The following is a 13002-nucleotide window of genomic DNA, read 5'->3' as shown; positions in this document are numbered from 1 at the left end:
TTATTTTTATTTTTTCCATGCTACTGATGTTAATAGAGCAATAATACATTATTTGCGGTTGTTCGTTGAATAAACAACTACTTGTATTTCGTTTCTGTGCGTAAATATAAAACATTAAATGCGTCGAAAGATTATTCAACATGAAACTTATTGGATTGTATTTATTTTCACGTTGTCTACTACAGATTTATCGAGTGGTCTGCTCTTGGTGTCTTTTCGCAATAATGAAATCACACCGTGTATGTACCGAATTACAGATGTCTAGAAAAATTGAAATTTCGGTACGGTCGACTTAAAGGGTTCGTGCGATACCTACATCGACTAGGTGAAAAGAAAACTGAAACTATTTTATAAATGTGTACCTAATACCGCAGTTATTCGAATGCCGAGTTGATTGCGTGAAGGATTAAACCATGCAGGTGGGTGAGGATATTTTAGGAATTAAAAGAGAAACGCGTTAATGTTAATTTCAAGAACTAGAAATTTTCATTGCGATGAATGTGTACCTACGTGTCTAACAATTATTGCGTTTCAGTTGACACACATACATACAAGATTAATATTGCAAAATTATTAATTACTGCTACCACAAGCACATTAACTTCACTTTGTCTTCACTTCACAAGTGTTTAATTACATTTTTTTGTTTTTGTAAATGTCGCTTTACAGAACACGAACTACACTTGGACGTGTCCGACCCGGTGAGTGCCATCGATGCCCAGCCTCCAGTTAAGCTGCGTACCACCACGTTGGCGCCATCCACGCCAACACCCGAGCCAATCATTCACGTGGGCACGACAAATGTTACAGTCCAGCTAGGAAGTACGGCATTGCTTCATTGCGAGATAGCCAATTTGTCCGAGAAAATGGTAAGTCCGAAACGGAGGTGTATACTGTATAACATAGGTGAATATTTATTATAAGGTTACGTTACGGCGCGGGATGATAGGTAAGTGTAACGTAATATTATCGCAGAGGCAAAACGATTGATTTGAAATGCTTGACTCAATGGCAGTAAGTAATCGTTGGTGCGCTTACGGCGTACGGCTGTAATAGAGTCGTTCACGTAGGTTGCTCTTGCCTTACACGCAAACAAAAATACCAACACTCGTCCAATAATTCGTATTTCAGAAGTTTTGTAAACTCTACAACATTATAATAGAAATAACACGAACGCGCAAATAAGTCACTCAAGGACTGATGGTCCCCGGAGGAGGGGGACCGGGAATGTCACGGGGTGGAATGTGAGAGTGGTAGGGCAGTCGTGGTGATGGTGTCACACGAGTAAAAGAAAAAAATATTCCCTCGGGATGAATTCTTCGACACACGCGTGACCGTATGCAAATAACTGATGAAATATATTTTACATGCCGGTGGTATTGCCTTGTTTTTTTTCTCATATTGCTTTATGTATGTTATTGGATCAAAAAATAGTGTATCCCCATTGCTTAACCAGTCGTTTTATATAACACGCACCCCAGAGTACCGTTTTGGATTCAAACGAAAATTGCGGTTAGTTTAGGTTGAAACTACCGCTGCAGTACTGTTATACCTACAACTTACAAATTTCAATACTTCTTTACAAATATTATGCTAGACCGTGAAAATAATATTATCGTCATTTTTATAAGAATAAAAATACATATTCTAGAAATGTAATGGCAATTTAGACGATTGTACATAAGATTATTCGATTTTATGGCTCTGAATACTATACGTTGCATAAGTTATTTTATTGTGGGGAATATGTACATATACCTATTACAAGCAGAAAATTGAGTTTCTCACAAATAAACCATCTGAGCGAATTGTTTAAAAAATAAAAATATTTATTGAAACTTATAGCCTCGTTAAATTGGTATAAGAATAGATTTAATTGGTTTAATTGACTCAAATATAATAATATCAAAATAAACTATTTTAATATTTTATTAATATTTATAAAACATAATTAGTTTAATGAATAAACGTGAAGTTAATAATATCAAATAATCATTTTCATGTTAAGAATAATTTTAATCAAAATTTCATTTTTACTGTGAATTATTATTGGTTTAACAAATTATCGTAAGAATAAATTATGAATGATCATTATCACACTGGATACATTTTACAGCTGGGTTCAAGATGATCAGTTCACCTCCAAAATAGCAAAAGTAAAAAAATTGAAAACGATATAATATTGAATACAAAACAGCGAAAATCATTTAATTGAAAGAATAAAATAGCGAATAAAAAATAATGGAAAATATAAAAAAAATTAAAATTATGACAATTATTATTTTTGTGATATCTATACATTGTTTATTTTTATTAATATTTTAAAAAATCGAATAAAAATATAATTATTGGTTTTGGTCCCCTGGCGTTTGGAAATTTCATAGCAGTTCCATAACATTATATTAAAACATGGTGATTTCTGAACATTTTTTCTTTCTTGACGTCCAATCCACGTGTCATCAAAACAGTTAGTTAGTGGTTTAAGAAATTCTTCATATTCGCAAAAAAATGGGGAATCCAACAATTCTTCATACGCGACTATAACATTGTTTGGTGGCACAACAGGAAAAGCCGATATCATTCTTATATGTAAAGCAAAATTAAGATCTAATTTATATTTTGTTGATAAACCTTGAATTTATTGAATGTGCCTTCATATAGATTGTGTGAAATGAAAATGGCAACCATTTTGTTTTATATTTGAAAATACATATTTGAATGCGTTAAAAGCATTACATTCGAAGTCCGTCATGATTGATTTTGGATTTAAATTAGGCTTAATTTCTTTTAAAGTTGTTAACAGATGAATAAAATAGAATAATATAGATGAAAATATAATTATTCGATTATTTGAAGGGCCACTGTTGTGCAACAAAAATAGTGTGCCATTTTTTGTTTTTTCTAAATTTTTCAGGAATTTCCAGATCAAAAAGTGATTTTGGATCCGTAGGGACGCAGTCGTTCCTTTTGCGAATTCAACGAAGTGTATTTTTTATTGAACTTATTAATGACATTGCTCCCGCCAGTGGCGTTATCCATGATTCGACTATTACAGTAGTATGTACGTGTAATATAATAAAAATTAAATCATATTAGTATATTTAACTGAAGATCGTCGATAAGTTTGACGTGCCATCGAAAGCTATAAAAACGTAAACGATATAACACACATGTTCCACGGTCGGTGGTCAAACATGAACTTTGTAAGAAATCATTATGTTCATATTATTTATGATGATATTTTCAAATTAGTAATTGAAAATTTCTAGAAACACTTTGTCGTGAAATGTATTAAATATTTTATTGATGTACTATACGCTGACATGTTGCAACTACTAAAAACATGAGAATATTGATACAAATAAAATTGTATTCTTTGTTGATATAACTAAACAGTAAAGTACATATTTTATTGACCTGCTAGGTGAATACATATTACGCCCATCGATTTTTTCAAATTTAAAGAAAATGTACAATGTGAAACTATGGTACAGTTTCAAATGATATTTATTTCATTTTTTCCAAACATCTTTCTATTAAAACATATAATGAATTAAGGCATAATAAATTAAAATATTCAAATTTGTTCAAGAGTGAGCTTATTCACTTCCAATTTGATTGTATACTTCTATATGAAAGAACGAAGGTGTTTCAAAAGATAATAATAATTCAAAATATATATTTATATATTTTTTTATGCACTGTAATCGATATACACAATTAATACCACAAATTCTGTTGTTAGCGTACAACTATACTGATTTACGTTAGATCTACATATTTATGTGAAGCATCACTTAGGAAATTGGAATTTATCAAAATTAAGTATAGATATCTCCTAAATTATTATCATTGGGACAGCTGGCTCGTTTAGCTCAATAATTCACCTACTTCAAAAACAAAAAGCCATAAACATAAATTAAATTACGAAAGGACAGAAACAATTTGTCGATTCACTAGATGAAACACCAAGAACTTATACAATTTATAATAACCTAAGTAATAAGAAGAGTAAACTGCAAATTATTATAAGACGAGACATGTACCTACAATCTACATATTGATTTTAATATCAAGATTGTTGGATATATTAATAATGTTATGATATACAATGTATAATAATGAACTTAAATTTATATCATGATACCAACGGCTATAATAATATGGGATTAATACGTTTTCCAAACTACAGAGTACTCTTGCATACTTATAAGGTATTCTATTAGAGATGATATTAAGTAAAATATTTCTACCATATTTTAATTGTATATTTTAAACAAGATTTGAAATATCAAACGATAAAATGTAGGCTGCAGTTTTAAATCTAGAACTAAAGCACTACCCGTTGCCAATAATAATTGTTATGCCTTAATTAATATAGGCTGACTGTAAAATTCATACTTAAACCACTAACTTCGAATTGATAATATTCCTAAAGTGTCTATATGAAACGTTATTTTCATGTCACAGATATTATTTATATCAAATCATATATAATGTAAATCAGAAATTAGAATTATTAGCTTGAAATCGCTGTATTTCATGTAGAGATTTATAAAAGAAAAACATTTTATCGGGTCTCCAGAACCGTTCATTATTGTGGTAACAATACAAATCACATGCTGTGGTACTTTAAGATAAGCTTCGATAAAATATATGTGCGTTATAGTTTACAAGTGCATCTAAAATATTGGCACGGAGTTTCAGTGTTTAATGTCATAGTTTCTAAAATTTTTGATTTTTTTCGAGTTCTGATAGCAATAATTTTATCATATCATCGATCTCAACTTAGCGTTTTAGAAATAATCAGCAAAACAACTTGTTTAATGACCCAAAAACCGTTAAAATAGTTGAAGATACTGACTATACTCCATGCCTTTGCCAGAATATAGTCATATTTATCTAATGTTTATAAACGTTAAAAATAAAACGGGAGATTAAAACCGGCCAATTTCAGAATTGAAAAATGAGCAAAAATTCCTCGTAAAATTGTTTATTTTAAATTTTTTCATAATGTGAATAAACAATATATCTAACTTCCTAATATTTTTTTTTTTTTAGATCGAAAAAAATAAGTTTTATTTTAATTCTAATTATTTATTATTTATTATTTACTCAATTTTTCAGAATATCCAATTTATAAGTAACCTTATTAACTGATGAGATATTGTATTAAAAGTTAGAAAAAATTCAACTTATTATCTAGATACGCATATAAAAAAGAGTATAACATATTTTGTATAATAATATTACATATGAATCTTAACAAATTATTACTTAAAAATAATACTTAAAAAAAACAAAAAAAACTTATAATAGGTAAAGGTTATGAAAATTAAAATATCACAATAAGATTTGTTAGTCCGCATGATGTGACAAATTCTGTGTTGAAATTAAACAACCATACAATTCATGATTTCAATTTCTAACAACATTGAACTGTTAATGGTTCAGATTTGTTTCATATAATAAGTTTAAAATACATTACATTTTGGTATTTGCTTTCATACATTATTTCCTTACTCTAAGCTGGGCAAAGCTGTAAAAATTTTTTAAATGCACGTTTGCTAACATAGACAATACATTATTTTTTACTCCCTACTTCAAAGCACAGTATAAACCTTAATACAACAGAAAAGAAATATACATAACATATATTATATAGTTCAAGCTAACTTTTAAATGTGAAAAACATGTAAGAATTTTTTTTTTGTTTTCGCAATAGAAGTAAACAGAATATAATGTATTCACTGATACATCGTAATATTACCATCATTTTAATCTAACACGTTTGTGTACCAAGTCAATATTATTAATACTTTATCGCACTGCATTTAAGTATATATATATTACAGGTTATTGGATTTTTTTTTTTGTTATTTTGTTCTTATACTAAACGATTTATAATTTAGTTTCAAAGCATTCCAAAGTACTAAACATAAAACATAAACAGATAACTTAAGATTAATATAATTCAAATTTCAGTGAAAACGATTGTTTTTATATATTTTATATATTTCAAGTATGTTTTACTTATCTATTCACAGGTTGGAAACAATGCACATTAAATATTTCACAAACAGTAAAAAAGTTGTATTACCATCACCATATTTCTAAAATGATTCTTTAATAAAGTATAATATTATTTGTAAATAAGTTTTTAACATGTTATACTTCAATAATGCATCAAAATATATTTATTTAATTGAGTATTTGGAAATTAAAAAATTCTAGAAAATTTACGGCATGCATCTCTCTAGATTGGACATGATTTTATCAATATATACAAAGAACATTGGATATGATAGTTAACTGAATAGCTACATTAAGCGCAATTATAATTACGTGAATTGAAAACAAAATGCTTAAGTGATTCATATAATATTGAATGATAAATTATCTTTTTTAATAAATAAAAAAATCAATTTTTCTCTCTAAATCTGTATCAAATGTATCTTAAAATTTGTTTAAATATTTATTTTTTATTCACCCAAATTGAACATTATATTATGAACAACAGTATTATTTGTATTCTCACTGAATTTCGAACTTAAAACAATACTCGAACAAGTCACAACCTGTCCAAATCCCTATCCAAAACACTAAAAAATTATCCTCAATCCATACCCAACATCATCCAATTTATAACAGTTGAAAATCTTTGAACTAAAATTTAGTTGACTCTTAGATTCAGTAAAAAATATATTTATATTTTTTATATATTTTTATTTTAGTCTTATTCCAGGCCATTTAGACCCATCGCCGCTTCCCCTATGCTTCACCATGCTCTATCCAATACTCTTGTTTCTCCATCCTTGATCCCTAAGAGTTCAAAATTTTTTTTAACGTGATCATTTCACAGCTGTCTTGGTCGTCCTATTAGTCTTTTTCAATCTGACTTTCAGATTGGGACCCTATATACTTATCTATCTTTCGCTCTCCATACATGTCCTGCCGAGCTAAGTAGCTTTTTAGAACACTTAATAGGTCTGTTCCATTAAATAATACTTTTAATTCTACGTTCATTCTTCTTTCGTAGGTATTCATTGTTTTCCGTATTCTTTTTAAGACCGAAGATTCTCCCAAATTCAAATAGAAGTAAATTATGTAACTGTAAAATTACACAAAAATAATTTGTTGTTAGGGTTTTTTTTTTACTAGAGTACCTACATACCTCTTTATGTACCTATATAATGTATTTTATCATACTATCGTATTAACTTAATTACAACATCAAAACGAAAAAATGAACAGATTGTGATGTTGGTTGGTAAATTGAATTGACGGTAAACCAAGTGAACTTCTACGATGGTTGATACAATAGTTTTTCGTTAATTGTTGCACGTTCTAATGCACTTATTATATTGTACCAGATTACAAAAATATATTATACAGATATTTTTAATTTATACATATTACTCATGCCGTTTTATTACGAAAAGATAAATAACAGTATTAAGAATTGTTGCTTATTAAATTAATTTTCATGAAAATCGTTGAACTCAATTTATATTAGTTGTGACTTGACAGGATGTTTCTTTTTGTATTGGGAATTTGAATAAAATAATGAAATATATGCCCCAAATGGTTTCTAGGAAAATGAGTTGAGATTTAAAACATTGTTCACTTATAATTCTCTACCTCAAATTCTACCAGTATAGTTATAAACATTAAATGAAGTTAAATATAATCCACGTAAAGATTATATAATATTTAAGTCTTTTAGGCTCTTTTATAATTTTTCAACTCTAGTACTTTTACTCATTATAATAAATAACATATTTTATGCATTATTATCTATTAGCAATCTGAACGTATAATGGCTGTATAACTATCAAATATTGTGTGTATTTTATATTTTGAATTTTGTATTTGTTTCATTTATCACGTTTTGGAGCAATAAAATTGCTTCAAACTCTAACTTTCAGAGTGATTGCTAGAATAAAATTAGTAATGTGAATAGATCAAAAGCAAAATATTCCAAAAACATTTAAAAATTATCAGAAAAACAGAAATATTTACTCAACAATAAAATCGTTGAAAATATAATTCATATGTTTTGTTGTAACACAAATTTAAACAATTGTAGATATTTGGAATTGTTATAAAATATTTATTTTACCATTTTATTAGCATGAAATAAAAAATACTCGTGTGGCGCTATTGTCCAGGTGTACAAACCTAACCTAAACCAGAGACCTGTTTGGCAGAAGTTTTAATGGGGCACCCGTAGGTTTCTGCCATGCCCCGGAGTGGGGGATGGCGGCACTTGTTCTCCAGACACCGTTACTTGCCCGGAGAAAAATGCCGCCCGATGATTGAGAATCGAAACCGGTCCGGCCGAGCCACAGCCGACACGTTAGACCTCTCAGCCACCTCATCCCCCATTGGCATGATATAATTTAAAAAAAAATAATTTGGTGTTTTTTATATTACCATATAGTAAATAACACTAATATCTTTACATTTCGACTCAATGCAATTTAGTTAAAAACTTTTCTTTTTTTTTTTGTACTATTAAAAATAGAAAAAGACAATCTGTACACATAAATTTGTTCAATAAGTCATTACGATAACAATTATAATATGAACATAGCGTGAATCACATGATAGGAGAAGTCACCCACTGGTAATAACCCTCGTACAATTTCTTAATTATTTTAATTATCTAGATGCAGTAAGGATGATTATTTGGTTCTACAAGTATGATTGTTTTAGATTCTGCACGAAGTGATGAATGTATTGATTTTACAATGATGTGTGTTTTTTTTTTTTTTGTGTCTGTGTACAGCATAACTAGTCGAAATAATGCTTCAATTTCAAACTTTGGGGATGGTTTCTGATGTAAAAGTGAATATTTTTTATGCATTGTAGAGGTCAAAAGTTAATATTTTCCAACAGTTTTCAAAAGAATCGAGAAAAAAAAAAAATGACATAAAAATGGGAATTTTTACGCAAAACCAGTTTTCGACCAAATCGGTTTTTTTATATGGTTGTAATTCAAAAACTAATCACTATAAATACTTCAAATTTTCACCAAATGTTTATGGTTAGTGATCTCTATATACAGTTTAATTTTCAAAATTTCTTGACTTTTTTTGAGTTATTTATAGACCACTGAAATTTTAAAAATTTTTGAGAATTTTTTTTTGAAGTGCCGGTGAAAAAATGTTGGACGACCAAAAAAACTTGAAAATTTAATACAAGGTTGGTTCCTTATGAGTTATTCTTATTGTAGCTAAAAAAAATTAAAAATCGTAAGTCACAATTTTTTTTATAAGCGTTTATAGTTCAAATTTTTACGAAATCTGTCGAAAACGCGAAAATTTGCAAGTCATTTAAGTTGACAAATCATAAAATTTTAGATTCTGAGCGGAGCGATGAATGTATTGATTTTACCATGATGTGTTTTTTTTTTTTTTTTTTTTTTTGTGTCTGTCATCACGTTTTGGGGCAGTAAAAATGCTTCGATTTTTGACTTCAGTACCTCGTTCGATCATAAAGTGAATCTAGTTGGTACTTTGGGGGGTCAAAAGTAAAAAATTCTAAATACTTTTCTAAATAATTGAGAAAAACGAACTAAAAATTAAGGGAAAAACGGGAAATTTTACGCACACTCATTTTTCGACAAAATCGATTTTGGTTTTTGATGTAACTTTAAAACAAATGACCATAGATACATGAAATTTTCACCTAATGTTTATATAAGTATATTCTATCCACCATGCAAAATATAAAATATGTAAAATTTCGACTTAAGTTGAACTATTCATAGGCATTTCAAATTTTCGATCATTATTAGTTTTTTTTAAATTAATATCGATAAAAATTTATTTGTTAGGCAGAAAAGCTTGATAATTTAATACAAGGCTCTTAACATATTGTTACAATAGCAGTTGAAAAATAAAAGAAATTCATAGTCACAATTTTTTTTTATAAGCATTCAAAGTTTGAATTTTGACAAAATACGTAAAAATCACGAAAATTCAAAAATTATTTTAAGCTAGAAATTCATAAAAAATTTTCTTTTTAAATCTAAGATTTAAAAATTTAATACAAGATTCCTTACAAGTTTTTCAATCTTTATCACAAATAAAAATTCCACCGGAAATTCAAATTCAATTTTTATGAGCATTTGAAATTTAAATTTTTACAACATTGGATTTTCACTTTTAGCGATTTCCTTATTTTGGTGTAACTCTAAAACAAATTACCACAGATACTTGAAATTTTGACTGAATGTTTATATAGGCGTGTTATATATTTGATAAAATTTTCAAAATATTTAAATTTGTTTTGAGCTGTTTACTGACATATTAATTTTTCAACTTTATTAGTTTTTTTTTCTATAAATATCGATAAAAAATTATTTGTTCGGTAGAAAAGCTTGAAAATTTAATACAAGGCTTCTAACACATTGTAACAATAGAAGTTAAAAAATATTAAAAGTTCGTAGGCACAATTTTTTTATATAAGCATTTAAAGTTCAAATTTTGACTAAATACGTAAAAATTACGGCAATGTTCAAATTATCTTAGATAGAAATTTATAAAAGTTTTTCTTTTTAATTCTAAGATTTGAAAATTTAATACAAGGCTCCTAACATATTTTTACAATAGAAGTTGAAAAATAAAAGAAATACATAGTCACAATTTTTTTTTATAAGAATTCAAAGTTTGAATTTTGACAACATATTATGTAAAAATCACGAAAATTCGTAAATTATTTTATGCTAGAAATTCATAAAAAATTTTCCTTTTATATCTAAGATTTAAAAATTTAATACAAGGCTCATTATATATTTTTACAATAGAAATTGAAAAATAAAAGAAATATATATTGACAATTTTTTTTTATAAGCATTTAAAGTTCAAATTTTGACTAAATACGTAAAAATTACGGCAATATTCAAATTATCTTAGATAGAAATTCATAAAAGTTTTTCTTTTTATATCTAAGATTTGAAAATTTAATACAAGGCTCATAATATATTTTTACAATAAAAATTGAAAAATAAAAGAAATGCATAGTCACAATTTTTTTTTTACAAGCATTCAAAGTTTGAATTTTTACAACATATTATGTAAAAATCACGAAAATTCGCAAATTATTTCAAACTAGAAATTCATAAAAATTTTTCTTTTTAAAACTAAGATTTGAAAATTTTTAATAATCTATAATATCTCCTAGACAGATAAACCGTCTTCGCTCAGAATCGTTTTTCGTATACAATGATATAATATCATTGGATTCAAATTTAATTCCATCCATTACAGTAACCCACTTGTAACCTACTGTACAGCAGAGCAACATACACGACTTACCCGCTTTTTTGTGTTTATAACTAAGGATTAAAAACACAACAATAAGTTTTCCATAAGTTTTCCTTTAAATATCTATAGAGAAAACTCGAAGCATCATTGTAGGAAAAATTTTAGGTGCGTTTGAATTTAAAATTTTGCGAAATAGCGTAACGATAACGATTTATCCTCAAATGATTTTAAATATTTGTTATTATTCAAAAAGTATAAGTCGTAGATACATGAAGATTTTACCAGTTATTAAGATCGACATTTCCTTTACATGATTTAATTTTCAAAATATTTTGACTTTTTTTGAGATATTTATAGACGACTGAAATTTTCAATTTTTCTAAAAATTTTTTTTGGAAATGTCGATAAAATTTTTTACAAAGTTCCTCATAAGTTATTCTTATAGTGATTAAAAAGAATTATAAAAATACATAGATACAATTTTTTTCAATTATTATTTGAAGTTCAAATATTGACAAAAATTCTTCAAAACCATGAATATTTTTTTTTTGTGTCTGTCATCACGTTTTTGGGCAGTAAAAGTGCTTCGATTTTTTACTTCAGTGCCTTATTCGATCAGAAAGTGAGTCTAGTTGGTACTTTGGGGGTCAAAAATAAAAAATTCTTAATATTTTCTAAATAATCGGGATAAACAAAATAAAAGTTATGGGAAAAACAGGAAATTTTACGTACAATCAGTTTTCGACAAAATCGATTTTGATTTTTGATGTAATTTTAAAACAAATGACCCATTGATTCATGAAATTTTCACCGAATGTTTATATAACTATATTCTATCTACCATGAAATTTTCAAAAAATTTTGATTTAAGTTGACCAATTCATAGGTATATGGAATTTTCGATCATTATTAGTTTTTTTTAAATTAAAATCGATAAAAATTTATTTTTTGAGTGGAAAATCTTGAAAATTTAATACAAGGCTCTTAACATATTTTTACAATAGCAGTTGAAAAATAAAAGAAATATTTAGCCACATTTTTTTTTTACATGCATTCAAATTTTAATTTTGACAACATACGTAAAAATCGCGAAAATTTGTAAATTATTTTATTGTAGAAATTCATAAAAAATTTTCCTTTTATACCTAAGATTTGAAAATTTAATACAAGATTCCTTACAAATTTGTCGATCTTTATCACAAAAAAAAATGTCCACCGGAAATTCAAATTAAATTTTTATTAGCATTTGAATTTCAAATATTGACAAAAATTCGTCAAAACCATGAATATTTGCAAATTATTTTGTAGTTAAAAATTCATAATATTGTTTGTATTTATATCTAAGGTTATAAAATTTAACACCAAGTTTTCCATAAGTTTTGCTTCAAATAGCTATAGAGAAAATTTGAAGCGTCATAATAGGAAAAATGTTTTGAGCGTTTGAGTTTTAAATTTTTATGAAATCGCGTAAAATTTGTCCTCAAACCAGGTATTCGTATATCTATATGATAAGGTATTATGAATTATGATAACTACATGCAATGTTTTTGGAAAAATTGATTAACCATGCCTTATGGAAAATGCGTCTTTATTGAAAAATAAAATATTTATTTCAAAATAGAATGTACGAGTATGACAATATTTAAATATAATATTATATTATCCTACACTGACAAATCATCTCCGTTCAGAATCGTTTTTCGTTTACAATGATACCGATCATTGCATT

General features: G+C 27.1%; 1 protein-coding gene across 2 annotated transcripts in view; it reads left to right on the top strand.

Moving 5' to 3' along the window:
• The window catches only part of LOC107166965 (cell surface glycoprotein CD200 receptor 1-like), a 242660-nt gene that overhangs the window by 142716 nt on the left and 86942 nt on the right, over nucleotides 1-13002 (top strand). For both annotated transcript variants that reach the window (XM_089224621.1, XM_089224620.1), the window contains one exon: nucleotides 670-869. In XM_089224621.1, the coding sequence (XP_089080747.1) occupies nucleotides 670-869 (200 nt within the window). The remainder of the gene's footprint in view (nucleotides 1-669; nucleotides 870-13002) is intronic.

This window comes from Diuraphis noxia, unplaced genomic scaffold, assembly GCF_037042655.1.
Source record: "Diuraphis noxia isolate RWA-SAM2 unplaced genomic scaffold, SU_Dnox_SAM2 contig0003, whole genome shotgun sequence".
NCBI lineage: Eukaryota > Metazoa > Arthropoda > Insecta > Hemiptera > Aphididae > Diuraphis > Diuraphis noxia.
The sequence above is the reverse complement of the archived record's forward strand: the minus strand, read 5'-3'. Positions and strand labels throughout refer to the sequence as shown.